This window comes from Corella eumyota, chromosome 1 (assembly GCF_963082875.1).
Source record: "Corella eumyota chromosome 1, kaCorEumy4.1, whole genome shotgun sequence".
Classification (NCBI taxonomy): domain Eukaryota; kingdom Metazoa; phylum Chordata; class Ascidiacea; order Phlebobranchia; family Corellidae; genus Corella; species Corella eumyota.
The window spans coordinates 22,941,110-22,960,226 of NC_137490.1; the positions used below are offsets into that span (position 1 = coordinate 22,941,110).

Consider the following 19,117-nt stretch of genomic DNA (forward strand, 5'->3'; position numbering starts at 1 on the left):
TGGGGGTGGAAAAATTACATTTTAAATCTAACGCGCCTGATACAGTTTTGGGAGGTGGAAAAATTACATTTTAAATCTAACGCGCCTGATACAGTTTTGGGAGGTGATAGTTTTTTTGACAAAAAATGACTACAAAAAGTTGGCGTAACACAGTGTCTTACCACTGTGCGATTGGTTATGTAAACACTTTCATTTTCGCAAACCAAACCACACACTTTCCATTGTTCCTCAGTTAATGTAAGGGCAATGTGTTGTTTATCGAAAACACAGCAAGGGTGAAACCATTCATTACAACTTTCACACGCAACCATAAGCTCCCCAGCAATCCAAATATTTTTACACAAGCAAAACACGTCATCCACACAAAATGAATTTTCCCAATCACTTGAAACATTAGATTTATCGGACGAGGGTAAATTAAGATCGCTTTTTAAAGTTTTGTGGTTTAACGACAAGTAATTATTATTTTGGTGGAGATTTGCCGAATTTTTAAAAATATCACAAGTTAAACGACATAACTTCCATTGATCTTTTGTTAATAGCCTGCCAAGATGACCGCATGGAAATATATTGTTAGGGTCGAATAAATTCCCGCAATGAGTGCATTTTATTGTAAAATATTCGGTCGTCGGACTACATGTAATAATAAGAGGGGGCAATGATACTTCTCGAACGCTCGTGGTTGAACATGAAACTGGTGAAATAGTGTCAATATTTGAAAACATTTTTTCGATTTGTTTTCTTAAAATATAATTTACACCCCACTCTCTTCGAATTTTAATTATATTTTTTTGCGATGGTTTTGCCTTATTAAGTTGCATATAAAATTTAACACAGGACCAAGAAAGCGATACTTGCGGAAACGTTTGGTAGTGCGTAGCAATAGCTTCAAACAGATTAGTTGGATGAAGTAACGAGTTTTTCAATCGCGAAGATTTCTGCATAATTATATCTATTTCGTTTCTATACAATTTACATAAGTTTAAGATTTTAGTGCGTCGTATTGTCGGATTACTAGCTCTATAGAAGTTAGATTTTTTCAAAAAGTTGTCTAGATGTTTTATATTCCTAAAATCAACAATATTATTAGCTACCAAATACTCAGCAATTTGTTTGAAAATTAGGTTCATTTTTTTTCTACGATACGACGATGGTGTTCTACCGCGTTGATCAATGTTGCAATCTCCGGATGGGAGATTGCCACAGTCAAAGTGCTCATCGTCTGTAATAACCTGCTTCGGTTTGGGTGTAACTGCAGGTATCTTTAAATATTGAAAGGTAAAATTTAGTGCTGCGAATGTTAAATTTATGGGAATATTAATTAAAGTCATTTTTATTTCATTTAAAAAAATCACGGTTTGGTCAAGGCAATTAGTGTAAGGATTAACCGGAAGCGTTTATATGCTTACAAAAAATACCTATTCCTGTGGGTTAATCTTTACGCTGTTGTGGGATTCGTTTTTCGCCTAAAGGAGCGGGTTATTGTTTCTTTTATAGTATTTAAAATGTCGATAATTAGCGAAAACGCAAAATGTGCAACTTAAAACTGCGCAAACTTTTAGATAATTGCAGAACCTAGCTGTGATTAAATTTTTTTGAACTTCATAATGTCGGAAAGTATTTTAAAATAACTCGGAAATAAAAAGATTTGCCGAATTTTCGACATATTTGTTATCAGTTTTCGGTCGATAGTTCGCGTAAACGAAATTTGTTCATTTCAAAAATTAACATACACCTTCTTTTTAATTCGGTTAATATGATGTTAATTTTTTTTAAATTTCATAATGTCGGAAAGTATTTTTAATTGGGTCGGAGCGAAATCTTGTTTCTTCATTGTTTTTTGAAATTACTATAACTTTTGCAAACAAAGGTTGTTTCGCTTTAAACTTTGCTTGCAATTTTAATTTACAATTACTTATTTATAAATAAAATTTGGCTCGTATATTTTTTTGGGAAAGTAGTTTCTGCTGGAGAGTGGGATTCGTTTTTCGCCTAAAGGAGCGGGTTATTGTTTCTTTCATAGTAATTAAAATGTCGATAATTAGCGAAAACGCAAAATGTGCAACTTAAAACTGCGCAAACTTTTAGATAATTGCAGAACCTAGCTGTGATTAAATTTTTTTGAACTTCATAATGTCGGAAAGTATTTTAAAATAACTCGGAAATAAAAAGATTTGTCGAATTTTCGACATATTTGTTAACAGTTTTCGGTCGATAGTTCGCGTAAACGAAATTTGTTCATTTTAAAAATTAACATACACCTTCTTTTTAATTCGGTTAATATGATGTTACATTTTTTTAAATTTCATAATGTCGGAAAGTATTTTTAATTGGGTCGGAGCGAAATCTTGTTTCTTCATTGTTTTTTGAAATTACTATAACTTTTGCAAACAAAGGTTGTTTCGCTTTAAACTTTGCTTGCAACTTTAATTTACAATTACTTATTTATAAATAAAATTTGGCTCGTATATTTTTTTGGGAAAGTAGTTTCTGCTGGAGAGTGGGATTCGTTTTTCGCCTAAAGGAGCGGGTTATTGTTTCTTTTAAAGTATTTAAAATGTCGATAATTAGCGAAAACGCAAAATGTGCAACTTAAAACTGCGCAAACTTTTAGATAATTGCAGAACCTAGCTGTGATTAAATTTTTTTGAACTTCATAATGTCGGAAAGTATTTTAAAATAACTCGGAAATAAAAAGATTTGCCGAATTTTCGACATATTTGTTATCAGTTTTCGGTCGATAGTTCGCGTAAACGAAATTTGTTCATTTCAAAAATTAACATACACCTTCTTTTTAATTCGGTTAATATGATGTTAATTTTTTTTAAATTTCATAATGTCGGAAAGTATTTTTAATTGGGTCGGAGCGAAATCTTGTTTCTTCATTGTTTTTTGAAATTACTATAACTTTTGCAAACAAAGGTTGTTTCGCTTTAAACTATGCTTGCAACTTTAATTTACAATTACTTATTTATAAATAAAATTTGGCTCGTATATTTTTTTGGGAAAGTAGTTTCTGCTGGAGAGTGGGATTCGTTTTTCGCCTAAAGGAGCGGGTTATTGTTTCTTTTATAGTATTTAAAATGTCGATAATTAGCGAAAACGCAAAATGTGCAACTTAAAACTGCGCAAACTTTTAGATAATTGCAGAACCTAGCTGTGATTAAATTTTTTTGAACTTCATAATGTCGGAAAGTATTTTAAAATAACTCGGAAATAAAAAGATTTGTCGAATTTTCGACATATTTGTTAACAGTTTTCGGTCGATAGTTCGCGTAAACGAAATTTGTTCATTTTAAAAATTAACATACACCTTCTTTTTAATTCGGTTAATATGATGTTAAATTTTTTTAAATTTCATAATGTCGGAAAGTATTTTTAATTGGGTCGGAGCGAAATCTTGTTTCTTCATTGTTTTTTGAAATTACTATAACTTTTGCAAACAAATGTTTTTTCGCTTTAAACTTTGCTTGCAATTTTAATTTACAATTACTTATTTATAAATAAAATTTGGCTCGTATATTTTTTTGGAAAGGTAGTTTCTGCTGGAGAGTGGGATTCGTTTTTCGCCTAAAGGAGCGGGATATTGTTTCTTTTATAGTATTTAAAATGTCGATAATAAGCGAAAACGCAAAAAAACAGTTTTCGGCCAATAGTTCGCGTAAACTAAGTTTGTTCATTTTGAAAACTAACATACACTTTTATTAAAATTCGTTTAATATGATGTTAAATTTCGGAAAGTATTTTTAATTGGGTCGGAGCGAAATCTTGTTTCTTTATTGTTTTTTGACTTTAATATAACTTTCAATATTGTTTATTTAATATTATTTAAAAGGTCGATAATTTGCGCTACCGCAAAATCTGCATTTTGCAAAATTGCCTGGATTATTATCCGAGTCGACATCGGAATAAACAAAGAGAATAATATTAACATTCATGTAACAATAAATAATTTATCATGTTTAGTTTTTTGTATTACCGATTTACCAATTTATATCAACATGCACTTACGCGGAAAAATGCGGAGTTCTGCTAGGATTAAAAAAAAAAAAAATTCTAGCAGAATGACAGTGGTGTTTACAAATCGTACACAAGAACTAGTGTGACGTCACTTGTTATTGCCAATGACGTCACGATCAAGTTTAGATCATAATTAACAATACGTAGTTTATAATTAATTAAATTTCAGTAAAAATAATTTTTTATTTGTTAATTACAAAAATAATAATAATTGATTTTTATTTGAAGTCACATTACGGTCATAAACTTTATTGTCAACAAATCAGCTGATTTTTATTGTTTTGATTTCGTAAATTTTAGGAAAATAAAATGGACAAAAAATAAATGAATTTTAATATTTTTAGTTTATGACAGACTCAACAGTCATTAGCCATCAAATGAAATTAAGTTTTAGGAGAATTATATTGTAAGTATAACGTAACTTAAATCGGGCTACAATGTGTAATCGTTTTTATAATTTTTGCCTTAAGGTCATGGGTTTGATTACCGCTGTTGCCAAGATTAAATTAGTTTATTAAATAAATGATTGTGGTAATCAAAATGTGAAGTTATCTTCTTTATTATAGATAATTTAAATTTTAAATACAACAAATAAAAATTTTGTTTTTTTAGTATTCTACGAATTATTCTTCTAGCAATATCAAGTCTAAGTTTTGGATTTCTGGCCACATTTTCTATTCAATATTTATTACTTGTACTACACTGGCAGGTATATATTGATTTTTGGCTGAATTGGACCTCATATCGTTTGTAGTACCTAACTTAAGGGCACTACGCCAAAAATATTTTTTGTGTACATCTTTATCCTTGATGTTGGTAGGTCGACCTCATGCCCTAAACATAGAGTAACATCAGTTACCTCAACCCAGTCTTAAGTTGCCTTTAGCAGTTTGGGTTAATATAGATCGTAATTGTCCAATAATTATGCTGCAAATTAAGTGTTGGATCAGCAGGAGTTTATAACGTTTATAGTGCCTTACTCAAGGGCACTACAGCATGAAAGCAGTGAGGATCGAACCCACGACCTCATGTTTTGTAGCCAAGTGTTTTGACCACTACACCAACACTGCCAATTAAACTTCAGGTGCTTGGACATTTTACTAGAAATCTTCTAAACTTAAAGCCTTTTTTAAAGAACTAACTTCATTTTTTTAATTTTTAGGACAACTCAGGACTAGCAAATTTTATACATACTGCTCGTGAAGTTTGGTATTCTTTAGCAGATTGGTATCGATATCATTTTATTACAATTTATATGCAAATCAGGTAAAATAAATGCCTACTGTTTGTAACTTGAGTTTAACATGTGTTAATATAGTTTGGGGCTACTTAATTCCTAGTAACCTTTAGATTGGTAAAAATCTTTGCAAACAAATTGAAATTTAGGTAATAAAAAACAGATAATGGGGTTTAACAATAAAAATAAGGCTTTTTAAGAGAGTTAGGCTTATAAGATTAAGCCTAACTCTCTTAAAAAGCCTTATTTTTATTGTTAAACATTGGTGCCCTACTTAAATAAGACAGTAGTGGGATTAAACTTAAGACCTTTGGTCTAAAAATGTTGTGGCAGTATTAACTCTTAAACACTATTAGTAAATAATTTTAAATTTTGTTTTAGATATTGGAATAATTATAAAAATGGAAGTTTTTTTGTGATCGTACCTGGTCAACTTGTAAATTAAAAAACCACAAAAAAGTTACAAAAATCGGATTGTTTCATTTTTAAAAGAAGTAAAACTTTGTTACACAACTAGCAGCAACTACACAGAAAATTATGATTGGGGACTGAATCTAAAAACTTCAAAAAACTGTTTTTTGGAGTTAAAAGATAAGAACTTGAAAATATGAAATTTACAGATAAAAGAAGATTAAAAAAAGTGTAAAAATGATGCCCAAAATTTTGTTACAGTAACAAACTATATGTAAAGAAAAAGGTTTTTATTTTTAAAATTATATTAAATTGTTTTTTTATTTTTATTTATACAAATTATTGTCTTTTGTTTTCGCATTTATAAAAAAAATTTGAGGTTTAGTCAAAAAATCTACTTTATGATCTAAAATTAATTTTAAAACATTGTTTAAAAGTTTACGGGGCAAGTAATTCTCACATATGGTATAATAGGTAACTAAATAATATTTTTTTACTTGTTGGTTTTTCAGGGGTTGGTTTTTCAATCAAATCCAAAAAACATTTTTTAACAAATTTAAAAACTCAAACAGTTAACAAAAGTTTACAAACTTAAAAATCCAACAATAGAACCAAAAATTTAAGCTTAAAACACAGGGTTTTGCTTTAGGTATATAAACAAAGTAAATTCGTACAAAACTTGTTACAAAAAACACTTCTTACGACTCAAAATTTCAGTGTTTCCCTTTTATTTTACTTCCTCCATGTAGTCCATCCTTCGAGGTTGTTTCTCTCCAATTGAGTGATCTTCAGTGAGGTCAATCATTGAACTCTGAGTGCTACTCATTACACTGTCGCCTGCCTTTAATGTAAGTGAGTGGGTTAAATAAAATATTTTTTTAAATATTTAATTTTTTTTTCAGTTTGAACAACTTAATTTTTTGGACCCTAAAAAGTAATGAGATTTTGAAACAGAAAAAATATTGAGAACAATATTATTTAATTATTGCAATAATATTAAAGTAATAACCAATCATTGGATAAGTAGTGACTATAGAGTTATGAAGGGTATATATAGGGGCAAGGGAAAATAAAAGATCCAACTAATTACCAAACAAAAGCAACTATTTACTGCACAGAACTACACAGGACGCGTTGACTGTTTTTACTGTCATTTATTAAAAGCCAGGTACCGACAATAATACACTTTTTGTTAAACCTTGCCCTAACTCTCTTTTACTAAATGCCCCGAGTTGCCCTAATATAAAATAAACAGTCTTCGTGATTTTATTTTATATCTTGTGCAGTAAATGTATTGTCCTATATAACCCTGTGTGGTAATTAGTAGGACCGGGTACATAAATATATTTTAAGTAACATTTAAATTAATAAAACAATTCAGTGAGAACCATTAGGTCAAAGTAAATTTAAAGACCAAAAAATTATAAATAATAAAACCAGCTTACTAAAAAAATACAGAATAATTTTACATAAAGAAATATATTCTTAACATAAATGTAAACAAAATGTTACCTGTATATCTTCACTAATACTTGCAGTTTGATGACTCGCACTGTTAAAATCATCTTCATAATCGGGTTGTTTTCTACCAGCTACAAATTAAAATAAATTAACTATAAACCTTATTGATATTAGAGTTTTATTGACAATATTGTTACCAGTATAAGTTTTATTCTAAAGGTATAAAATATTATTATTATTAGGGTGATGATATTGGTAAAGTTTTATCAACAAAACTAGTTGATCCTTTGATTCTCGGTGCTTTGGTCGGCATTTTAATTGTCATCATATGGTTACAACTCTCAACTAACATATATGCCTGTGATAATTTACCCGTGCACCACAACTGGCAGTTTTTATTTATTTTGACGGCTGTTTAATCGGACATACAAAGCATTAACACATTAATCAATAAGCATCATTTAACAAATAAATATGTGCATGTTTATTAAAATATTGTCAAATATTTAAATTAGAATCTTAAAATATACACTTTTTGGCTTATAATAATTGTCTTTATTTAGTTTGTAAAATAATATTAGTAGTTGTAGGTTTCAACTTACCCTGCCAGTTTGAAATGGTTGGGTTGCTTGTTGATTGGGATGGGGTAAGTGGGGGTAATTTGCTAAAAACAAATTGATTGATATATTGTTAGGCAATAACTTTTAGCCCTTAAAGTAATTCCTGCTAAGTCAATAAACTAATAATTAGTTTAATAAACAAACAATCGAGAAAGTTGAAATATTAAAACTAATTCAATATTTTGTTGTTGGCAAATCCTACATCGAGGATAAATCAAAATATTAAACGAACCTAGCAGGTTTAGTTGATGTGTAAACGTCGTCATCAAAAAAGTTGTCGGAACTTTCCATTTCTTCAACTTGGGTTGGTTTTAAATAATCTTCAGATAAACCTAAATTTGTTTGAATATATTTAGTAAAAACTTAAAAATTGGTTTAAAAAGTCAGTTATCAAACAAATTAAAATTTAGTTAAATTACTCACATATATAATTTATAAAATGTCACAAAATAAATTTAATAAAAATTTTCACCTTGATTTTCTGAAACTTTTGGTTCTGTTAAACTTTTAGATAAAGGAGAAATATTTCTTTCATTCTGAAACAAAATTTATAAAAATTAACAACAGAAAAAATGTTTAAAAAAAAACAAAAATTAGGATGTTTTATTAATTGTATTCTGGGGTTCTGTGTTTGATTCCCACTACAGGTAGATTGTTTAGTTAAGTTTTAATGGGACTAGTTTAAAAATATTCCAAACTGTTGAAGTCAACTAGAGATTGGGTCAGGGTAACAAATGTTACTCTTTGTTTGGGTCATTAAGTCGACCTTCCCACATCGAGTATAAATAAATATGGAGACAAATCAACTTACTTTTGAGTTTTGCATCCTTACTGAAGTGAAATCATTGATATTTATTGAGTTGTTAGGAGAACCAGGACTGACCACGTTGTAACATATTTCGTGTAATTTTTGGTACAAACTCATGACATCATGTAAATTTAAATCTAAAAAATTTTAATATTTTAAAACAACAAAATGTTTAAAAAGAAGTTGACCAGGCAGTGTGGTGTAGTGGTCAGGACACTTGCTACACTACATGAGGTCCTGTGTTCGATCCCCAGTAATCCCACTCTGTAGCGCCCTTGAGTAATGCGCTATAAACAGCATGAACTCCTGCTGAGCCAGCACTTATCAGCAGCTTAATTATCGGGCAATTATAATCTATATAATATCTCAAAATGGCAAAGTTAACTCGGGACCGGGTCGATGTAACTGATGTTACTCTATGTTTAGGTCAAGCATTCGACCTTCCCACATCAAGGATAAAGATATATACAAAAAGGGTACATGAATAAAGTGTATATATGTATAAAGTTAAAATAGATTTAAATTTGCTAAAATGCAAAATAAAAAAAAAGATTATTTAATTTTTTTACTTTGTTGGTAGTTTAGTAATTCCTCATCGAGAAATCGCTGGAGCATGAAATCAGGAAATCGAGGACAAAGTGAAGCTAGAACCTGATTGGCTGATGTGGAAACAATAAAACCATTGTCTTCGTGAAGGGAAAAACACTCTTCCACTTTTTCCATTTGTTCAGATGAAGGAAGAGACTAAAAAATAAAAAAATAAAAAAATAAATGAATTTAAATTTATACAAAAAATAAGTCAATTAAAAAACAAAAATTTGTTTATTTTAAATAGCAAAATTTTATGAAAAAAAAATTAAAATATATAAAAAAAACTGTTTATTTATATAAATATTTTAAATATTTTAAAATTTATAAATAATTTACATTATTGGGTTTGTTTTTGTTTTGTGAGAGCAAACAGCTAAGAATCGGTTGATTTTCTTCAATATCAACTTTTAATTTTTCACTCAAGCTTTCACGAGAACTGTTACCTTGCTAGAAATTAAAACATAATATTTGAACATAATATATTAATTAATATTTGAAATAGAAATAATAATTAAAAAAAAAAATTAATCGTTTTAAATTGTAGAGACATAATGTTTTAATGGTAACAAATTTTAGGTTTGTGACCATACCATAACATACTACAGAATCTTCGTGTAAACATTAATACTTTTGGCATGTTTTAAATCATTAAATTAATTTTGTCATTTTTTCCCGTCGCATTGTTGTAATATTTATTGTATATATAACTTTTTATTTACTTTCATTAATGTGTGAAAAACCTAAATAAACAAAAATTGCAAAAAATGTTATGTATAAAACTTGCAAAAAAAACTTATGTTAGCTCTTGTTAAATACAATCTTAGGACAGGCAAAAGGCGATTTATATTTAAAAATTAAATACATTATATACATAAGTAGACATAAAAATATTTGTGAAACAATTTAGTTTATTTGTATTAACCTCCCACTTCATTGTTTCCACCAAGTTATTTGTGGTTTATCGTTGTTTTTATTAATTTATTTTACATATTGATGTTACTGTTATGTTTTATAAATGATTTTGTATATTTTATAAAAAACATTTAATCTTGCCTATATAAATTTATCAAAATTTGACTAGTAAGTACTAGTCTTTTTTAATCTGCCATTTTGATGTTAAATTTTAAAGTTTAAATTAAAAAAAAATTAAAAAATTTAAAAAAAAAATTCCAATTAAATTATTTGCAAAAAATAACAACCCTTAAATGCTTAAACTTTACTACATTAGCTTAGTATTGAACTTAATCTTTATTTTATATTTATTTATCCTCGTGGAAAGGTCGAATGCACGACCTAAACATAGAGTAACATCAGTTACTCCGACCAAGTCTCGAGTTGCATGTGCCAGTTTGGGATATTATAGATTATAATTGCCCGATAATTATGCTGCTGATTAAGTGCTGGCTCGGCAGGAGTTCGTACCGTTTATAGAGCCTTACTCAAGGGCATGAGAGCAGTAAGAATTGAACCCATGACCTCATGGTGTAGCAAGTATTCTTACCACTACACCATGCTGCCGACCCAATTTAGTATTGAATAATTAATACTAAAATTAATAGGCTATCACACTTAAATTGGTATTTGATGTTAAATTGTTACTTTTAATAAATTTCAATACAAACCCTTGAAACTTCAGGATTGAAAACAGCAGCAGTGTAATCCAGGTGAAAATGATCGAGGAATTCTTGAATTAGCTCCACACAAATTTGTCCGTTTTTATCTGCCAGAAACTTCTGTAATTTCGGGTTGCTTAAACTTTTGGAATTCTGCGGAATAAGTTGTAAAAATAAACTGTTGAATTAAAATATTTTTGGTCAAATTTTAGAAGAATTTTCCAAATTATTTTAAGCATAAAAAAAGGTTTTTAAACATTTAAAACATAAATTTAGTGTTTTTAAATGAATAGGCCTATTATATATATTTGATCTTACAAAGAAAAGGCATTTAAAAAAAAATGTAAAATGGACTGTTAACATAAAAATGTTATAACTGTAAAATTGCTCAAGAATAACCTTATTTTGATCATGGGCCTCCAAAGCAAGAAATATACTGGCTCGAAGTTCGGCCTAAAAATAATTAAATTTTTGTTTTTAAATTTTTTTTTGCAAAATTTGAACCTAAAATAGATTGCGCTAATTATACAAAAAAAAAATAAGTTAAAGTATTATATATATGTAAATTCTAAAAAATTCAAACTTTAATAATTCTTTTAAGACTATTACAAAGCTAACATCTTACTTTAATTTTTCCTAAAACTCCATTTTTATCCAGAGTTTGGAGCAAAAGATCTCGCAATTCTGTATCTTCATCTGCAGCTGACATTTTTAAATTAATATTTAAATCTATTAAAACAGTAATAATATTGCCGTAAACAAAAAACTAAAAAAAATCCATATACATTCTTTTAACTTTGCCGAACTCTTACCCAAAATTTAAAAACAATATTCAAATAATTTGGTAGTTACAAATACAACCCATCAGCAGATCAGGTTGGTACATAGTCTGATAGTTCTTAAAAAGTTTTAGCACTATATTGTATATATATGACCAGTAGCGTGGTGTAGTGGTAAGAACACTTGCTACACCACACATAAAGTCGTGGGTTCAATCCCCACTGATCTAATGCTGTAGCGCCCTTGAGTAAGGCGCTATAATTGGTATGATGTCCTAAGTTCGATCACCGTTGCTTCCATGCTGTGTGGCCCACGAGTAAAGCGCTTAAACTCCTACTAACAAACTAACTGGCTAAGCTGCTATGCAAAAATCAATCCCCAATCTGCCAATTCGGCAAATTTGGTTATAAGTACAGAAGTACCGGCAGACTGACAAACTGGGCAATTGTAAGTTAACTACAAAATTATTTTGTAATGACAATTTGTCGTGTCTGTTTAATAAACATGTTATTTACAGATTCTAACACCATTTAACTTTACAATTAATTAAATAATTTGCATAAAATATTTTTTCAACCAAACTTCCGAAAAACTTAAATTTTAAATAATCAACAAGAGTCTTGATCATGTTGTGGCAGGCAAAAAACGTTAAACATTTTAAATGAATATTAAATTTAATATCAAATAATTATCATGTACTAAGCAACAACAAAAATCTAGTTAAAACCAATTTTTTTTTAATTAATGTTTTTTTTAATTAATTTAGTTTAAAGTTTTACCATTCTTAAATTTTGAAATATTTTTTGTTTTTATTTTCTAACCACATTTAAAAATAGCTTCAACTAACCAGCTAAATTTAAGTTTAACTAACTAGCTAAACTTGCGTTGCAAAATACTTTTTTTTGTAGGTAAGATACTGTATAGTCTGTGCTAAAGTTTTTAAGGTTCGAAATACCACGTGAAATTGTTTAGTCCTTACGTTTTATTTTGAACACATTATATTATTGATTTAAAATCACTGCCATAACGTATGCTTAGTTGATGCCTAAACTAGATATAACTGATGATAATATAGTCTTAGGTAATAATGACGGCCAAAAAATTATTTTATAATTTTATTAAAGCAACTACGACAATAACTAGTGTAATTATATAAACCAACGCAGATGACATGATTTACATTGTCCGGCAGCGTGGTGAAGTGGTAAGAACCAAAGTATATATGTGTTTATATATATACTTTGGTAAGAACACTTGCTACACCACACATGAGGTCGAGGGTTCAATCCCCACTGATCTCATGCTGTAGCGCCCATGAGTAAGGCGTTATGAACGGTATAAACTCCTGCTGAGCCAGCACTTAATCAGCAGCATAATTACCGGGCAATTAGAGACTATATAATATCCCAAACTGCCACAGGCAACTCGAGACTGGGTTGGAGTAACTTATGTTACTCTATGTTTAAGTCGCGCATTTGACTTTCCCACATCGAGGATAAAGATATAAAGATATAAAAAAAAATTCTCACAAATCTATTTCTAAAATATTCAAGGATTAATTATTGTTTTAACAAACCTATTTGTGCGGAGCTTAACAAACGTAATTATTGTTGTTGTAAAAATTATTCACGTTTAAAAAGTAATTTTGTATAATTACAAAACTAACTGCTTATAATAGAAGGGCCGTTTGACCAAAAATCTAAAGCCCGAAAACGCTATTTTAACCAAATACAAGTTTTTAATATGTTTTCAGTAATATGAACGTAACTTGTATTTTTCAATTTTAAAAAGGTCGAGTTTTAAATAATAAAGATAGTTTAGTAAAATTTAAATATTTTAACTTAAGAATTAAAGGATGAGCTAATGAAGCCTGTAAAAAATATAACAAAAACTATGATTTATTGTGAAAATGATAAATTATTTGCATATATTTTGGATTCAATTGCATAATTAAGGTAACACAGTAATATTGAATTACAAATAATGAAGAAATTAAAAAAAAAATTAAGTGCAACACAAAAAAAATTATTAAAACGCTAAAATAAAATAAATATAAATGCATGTTTACATTGCATATACAACACACGATTAAGCAACCACTTATGGTAAAGTTTACACGCATGAATTATGAATACAAAAAACTTTTTTAAGCAACTGGTATTGTAGCACAACAAAAGTAAATTAATTCGAGGTCGGTTTTTAATATAGAAATTTAAATACAATATTATGCAGTTTTTAAATATATTCAACGCATAATTTTATGTAAAATGGGCAAAGGTGGGCACCAAACCGTTAATCGTTGATTAACGAAGTTACCTTTTAAAGACTCAATATATACTTACATCGTAAACGGTGGGGTAACAAATTACAAAATGTGACGAATGTGGCGCAATTTGCTTTAGTTTTTATTTCATTCTTATTGCGCCATAATTGTACGCCTGGTTATTAAGACTTTTACGTTTAATAGTACAGTCGACAGCCTGACAGTAGTCTTTATAGCGTTCTTGGTAACTTCCGATACATTCGTATTTAGGTAACGGTTTAGTTTTATCGAAGTTCACGATTTAATTAACGGAACACCCGTTATTGAAGTTGATTTTTCTAACAGTCAGTAACTACCAAAGTAAGTCACTGTAATGTAAAAAAATAAATATGTTGTTATTTATTTCTAACATTCCTTTGTTTTTTGATATGTACTTTTTTATCATGAACTTAACTTTTTGAAAAAGTAAACACGGTATATTATTACCAACATATTTAGCCAATAAATCCACAAAATCGTGTTTTAAGTTAAAGCTATTTCTAAATATTAAAATCTATTACAGCTAATAAAATCTAATACACCTTCTTTGGCATTGAACAACCACCATTGTTAACTGGTGCATGTCGTTTTAACCCAAAGTTTTAACCCAAAAACCAACTAAAAACTAACTGGTGCATGTCGTTTTAACCCAAGTATTTTTATTTCTTGCGTTAAATCTGCTATCTGTTTTGCTAACACGTTATTAATAAGAGCTTGTCTGTTGCTTTTTAATGTTGTTTGGTCTTTTATGGAGTGTAAGAAAGGCATTGCGTTGTCGGCCATGTCAGCTAATTTTTCTAAAGATAGTTCCGTTTTGGACGAAAGAATTAATGAAATTTGAGGCGGCAAATTTCGTAACAACAAGAAGCGAATGAGGCTTATACTTGTGTTGTCCTGTTTATAATTTATGCATTTGAGCATTTCTTTTAAAAGAAACGAAGGTTTGTTGTCGCCAAGTTTTAATTTATGAAGAAGAGTGTTAAAAAGAGAAGATTGACTTTCAGAAAATAACTCTATCATCTGTGTTTTAAAGTTGTCGTAAGGCGCATTTTTATCAATGTCATGCAAGATGAAAGCTATTCTATCAAATAACGTGCTATTGAAGTTTTGTAAACACAAAACATATTTAGAATCTTGTTGAATAATATTGGCTTCCTTAAAAATCTGGTCTACTAACTTGAACCATAATTGAACATCTTCTTCGTAAAATGTTGGAAGCGAAATAGAGCAGCGTTTTAACGTATTAATCACGGCAGACCGTGAATTTAAGTGAGAAAAAGTAGGAAAGCATGAATTATGAGAGGTTGTTGTGGTTGTTATATTAAAATGTGGTGTTGTGAATTTCTGTGAAACGCTCACGCCATAAAAATTATTTTTACCCATGAATTGCGAAACGGTATCTTTTTCGATATTAACAACTGATTTGTCGACTAAATCAGAATTCATATCTCAAAATGACGCACAAAATATCTATGATCTTATTTAACAAATTATTTCAGAAAAAATAAGTACACGAATTGTTAGTTATGTTATCAATGATAAAGTATTTAAAATAGCTTGTCGTGTTTACAAAAATAAAAAGAGTAAAGAAATTATTTCAGAAGTAACGGATTCCAATTAAAACGATTAAACAACTAGGTAAAATAAACGTGAATCGTTTATTAATTAATGTTTAAGGTTTAAAAAAAATAAATATAAAAAAAAATAGGAAAAAAAATCTTGTCGGTAATAAATTACCAAAATATAGCTTTATACACTTATCAAAATTTAAACAGATTTAATTTAACCTATGCTGTAATAAAAGTTTGTTATTGATACTGCCTATAAAGTTTCTATAAGTATTCTATTCTAAAAAAATGTCTAAATTATTCTGCAAGCGTCGTAATCGTTACACCTAGCGTTTTTAACTTTTGCTTGGTTTTGATTGTCTGACTTTTATTTGATAACTTTTAAATCGGAAGGTTTGCGTATTCTAGGTTAAACAGGACCTACTGACCATTTATTTAACCGTTAATCACACCGGGAAGTCACTATTTGTGTAGGGTTTTCTTAACGTTTTAATTAATTTTAATAATATTAGAGGGGGGTGGTTGTGATGGTTTATTGAATTTGAGTTGTGGATTGTTAGTTGTCTAATTTGGGGTCACCACAGGTTCTATCATAGCCTTTATTACTAAAGTCTATGATAAACCTGACTATTTAATTAATAAATTGTTTAAGATTCAAGACTCCGTTTAACTTGAATTGCACCTTAGCTTTCTGATTAATTTAATTTGATAATAACAAACTTTTAACTAAGGATTGCGAGTTATATTGCACACACGAATAATATAAAACAAGTACTTGATTACACTAAATGCGCGATACTAAATTAAAACTGACATTACATTTTTATATTAATGCGTCTGGCCATAAGGCCAGACTTGACTGCTGTTGTCTAAACTTCAGATCGCATAAACACTAAATAAGAGAGCGTGAGAGTAAGAGTAAGAGCGTAAGAGTCAGAGCGTCAGAGAGTAAATGATTTTATAAAATAAAATACAAGCTTATATACCCAAAAGGCGGGATAATTATAAAAACAAGGTGGCGTCGGGAAAGTTATACGAGTCGTCCTTTTCTTGGTTTCTTCTATTGCGATGACGTTTTAGAACCGGCCTGGAGCGGTTAGAAGTCTGATTGCTGGCATTGTTCCGATAAATTGCGTTGTTTGGCCTGTTAAATTGTATTGTTTATGGCCTGACCGGTAAAACGTCGTCATTTGCCGCTAATTTCTTGACGCCCGAACCAACTTTGAAGACGTGTCGGCTCGGTGAACTCGTATGAACTTAACCCGTTGGAAAGCGGTTAAGAATTAAGCGCTTGCCACAGTTGCATCTAATATTTGCCTATTTGTTTCAGCAATGATTGTCCACTCGTTGTTCATGGGATCAAATACTTCAATGGAATTAACTGAAGAACTAAATAATAAAACAATAAACCAGAGTTAATAAATTATCACAAACTAAATATTTTGTTTAACTTACCAATTATCCTTGCCCCCAACAACATAAATCTTGCCATCTACAACTGAGGCACAGTGACCATATCGAGCCTTGTTCATTGGTGCAACATCGAACCATGTATCAGTTAAAATGTTGTATTTGATCACTGATGAAACTGGGGTTGAAAAATTTTTTCCACCTTAGATTAAATTATATTTATTATTGACTGAAGCGCTAATAAATTTGCATCTCAAAAACTTATTTGTGTATTTTTAACAAAACAAAAATTGTTATTAATTTAATTAAGTAATCCTTTAAATTTATTTGACAAATAGATTATATTTTAGGTAGACTACTAATGTTACTTACCAATAACAAATATATAGTCGTCCAAAACAACAGCTACATGGTCATGAATATAACTCCCCATCGAAGAAATAAGATACCACTTTTGTTCGTTAACATCAAAGTATTCAGATCTCATCTTCTTGTTATCACTTTCCCCAATAGCAAATAATTTACCTAACCCAAAAAAAACATTTTAACCTTATTAAAGTATTTAAGTAATAGCAAGGGTTAATAACAGTTCGTTTAAATTTGTTTTGGAACCTATTACATTTTACAGTTAAAGTTTTAAATATAGCTTAAACAATTTTAACATGTTCTATTTTCAATGCTAATAAATTAAATCTTTTTATCAGTTACATAACTTTGTACAAAAACAATAAATTATTAAAAAATACCAGTTTTGTTAACTGAATTTTGTTTAACATTAAAACTTTAACTCCTGCAGCAAGTAATGCATGGCCCATTCTTGGAATAATCATGTCAGGGATATTTTCTCTTACATTTGTCCTCACATTTAAGAATTCCCCACTTGATAAAGTTTCACCTTTTTGACCTATGCCTCCAGTTGTGTAAATACAATCTAAAACATTTATAAACCACTAATATTAATTTAATAATTTTACCCTGTAAAAATTTAATATTTAAAAACTTTATTTTACAAATATATACCACATTTGAACTAAAAACCCTTGAAAAAACAATAAAAAATTGTTTTAAACTAGATGGTTGACAAATAAATGATGGTTCGAAATCTTTTAAAGATAATTTGATTATTGACACTGGTAAAACCATTCACTAAACTTATATTTTGATTGTTTAGAAAATTTAATATCGCTTTTACATGTAAACACACATCACCAATTTCCAGCAATGATAGTATTTCACATGACGTTTGCGATACATTTAGTAAATATTGATTTCTAATAAATGATATCATGACATCGATAAATAAATTAAAAAGAACCGTACATAACCTTTGAGCTCAAAATATGCAGAAGCAAATTTACAACGACATTTCCTTAACGAATACGATAGATATAAAATTAAAGTTAACATATCATGATTTACTAATTATTGATCATTGAACTTAATAAACAAATTAAAGCCATATTTTGCAACAACTATTGAGAAACTCCCTATTAGCTGCATTTTAATCCATGGTGAAAATTCGTTTGCAAGTCTTTTCCTATACTCCAGATTGTGTGCACCACAAACGCTAGTTTAAAAAACTTTGAATCAATATAAAATGCGATCGATTTAATAAACAAGCGATTGTTTCGTAAATAACAATCACCAAAACTTGATGAATAAACTTAAGCTGTCATTTACGATAATTAACAACATGTAAGAAACTTAATCCTCTAGCACTTTTAAACAAAGAGTTATTGCCCCAAAAAAATAGCCCTAATTAATGCTATTACCATTTATGACCGCTGACGATGCACGATGTCGACCTTGTTTCATTTCACATTCCTTACTCCATTGTGAAAATACATCTAACCCTAAACTCTCAACAGAGCTTAACCTCCAAATATATAATGGATCCAACCCTCCCATGATAAAAACTCGTTTGTTGACAACAGCAGATGAAGCTCCTTCCCTTCCTTCATTTAATTTCTACAAATATATTCTGTTTAAGTTAACATTAAATATTTAGAACCTAATAGTTATTTCTAATAGACCAAAATATTGAATAAATTAAAATATTTAAAGTTTTTAAAAACTTTTATTTTTAAAACTGATAAATTAAAGTTTTAATTAATAAAATTAATAAATTGTTTATTAATAAGGTTTAATAGAAATAACTATTTATTTAAAACCATAATGAATTTAACCATCTATAAGCATAAGACAATGTTAGATATATTTTAATAATTACTAAAATAAAATTCCTATTTTTGATAAAATTTATTTTACATTGTTGCTAACAGTACACTGACTTACT

The 19,117-nt window shown here is 29.0% G+C and overlaps 3 protein-coding genes across 3 annotated transcripts; 1 reads left to right on the forward strand and 2 right to left on the reverse strand.

The window, feature by feature from the left end:
- The first annotated feature begins 4,291 nt into the window (after positions 1 to 4,291).
- LOC145757873 (uncharacterized) lies at positions 4,292 to 6,503 on the forward strand. The gene is made up of 4 exons (XM_082572473.1): positions 4,292 to 4,426; positions 4,633 to 4,729; positions 5,183 to 5,286; positions 5,639 to 6,503. Exons 1-4 carry the CDS (start codon positions 4,368 to 4,370, stop codon positions 5,700 to 5,702), a joined length of 324 nt encoding a protein of 107 aa, XP_082428599.1. The 5' UTR covers positions 4,292 to 4,367; the 3' UTR covers positions 5,703 to 6,503.
- Positions 5,507 to 11,486, reverse strand: LOC145757857 (uncharacterized). Its single transcript, XM_082572472.1, has 11 exons — positions 11,387 to 11,486; positions 11,161 to 11,214; positions 10,771 to 10,914; positions 9,485 to 9,595; positions 9,127 to 9,301; positions 8,561 to 8,694; positions 8,222 to 8,285; positions 7,982 to 8,081; positions 7,732 to 7,793; positions 7,181 to 7,260; positions 5,507 to 6,509 (listed from the first exon to the last, which is right to left on the reverse strand). Exons 1-11 carry the CDS (start codon positions 11,468 to 11,470, stop codon positions 6,396 to 6,398), a joined length of 1,122 nt encoding a protein of 373 aa, XP_082428598.1. The 5' UTR covers positions 11,471 to 11,486; the 3' UTR covers positions 5,507 to 6,395.
- Positions 11,487 to 16,149: 4,663 nt separating this feature from the next.
- Positions 16,150 to 17,699, reverse strand: LOC145760862 (uncharacterized). The gene is made up of 4 exons (XM_082574540.1): positions 17,568 to 17,699; positions 17,194 to 17,346; positions 16,867 to 17,023; positions 16,150 to 16,800 (listed from the first exon to the last, which is right to left on the reverse strand). Exons 2-4 carry the CDS (start codon positions 17,306 to 17,308, stop codon positions 16,695 to 16,697), a joined length of 378 nt encoding a protein of 125 aa, XP_082430666.1. The 5' UTR covers positions 17,309 to 17,346; positions 17,568 to 17,699; the 3' UTR covers positions 16,150 to 16,694.
- Positions 17,700 to 19,117: the final 1,418 nt, after the last annotated feature.

Bases quoted from the DNA above. Each gene is read 5' to 3' on its own strand.
- LOC145760862 (XM_082574540.1), bottom strand. From the start codon at position 17,308: ATGAGATCTGAATACTTTGATGTTAACGAACAAAAGTGGTATCTTATT. The intron at 17,024-17,193 runs GTAAGTAACATT...ATTTAATCTAAG, and splicing joins CGACTATATATTTGTTATTG to GTGGAAAAAATTTTTCAACC. The intron at 16,801-16,866 runs GTAAGTTAAACA...TTTATTATTTAG, and splicing joins GTTGGGGGCAAGGATAATTG to TTCTTCAGTTAATTCCATTG.
- LOC145757857 (XM_082572472.1), bottom strand. From the start codon at position 11,470: ATGTCAGCTGCAGATGAAGATACAGAATTGCGAGATCTTTTGCTCCAA. The intron at 8,082-8,221 runs GTGAAAATTTTT...AAACAAATTTAG, and splicing joins AAAAGTTTCAGAAAATCAAG to GTTTATCTGAAGATTATTTA. The intron at 7,794-7,981 runs GTTCGTTTAATA...ATTTGTTTTTAG, and splicing joins ACATCAACTAAACCTGCTAG to CAAATTACCCCCACTTACCC.
- LOC145757873 (XM_082572473.1), top strand. From the start codon at position 4,368: ATGACAGACTCAACAGTCATTAGCCATCAAATGAAATTAAGTTTTAGG. The intron at 4,730-5,182 runs GTATATATTGAT...TTTAATTTTTAG, and splicing joins TACTTGTACTACACTGGCAG to GACAACTCAGGACTAGCAAA. The intron at 5,287-5,638 runs GTAAAATAAATG...ATTTTGTTTTAG, and splicing joins ACAATTTATATGCAAATCAG to ATATTGGAATAATTATAAAA.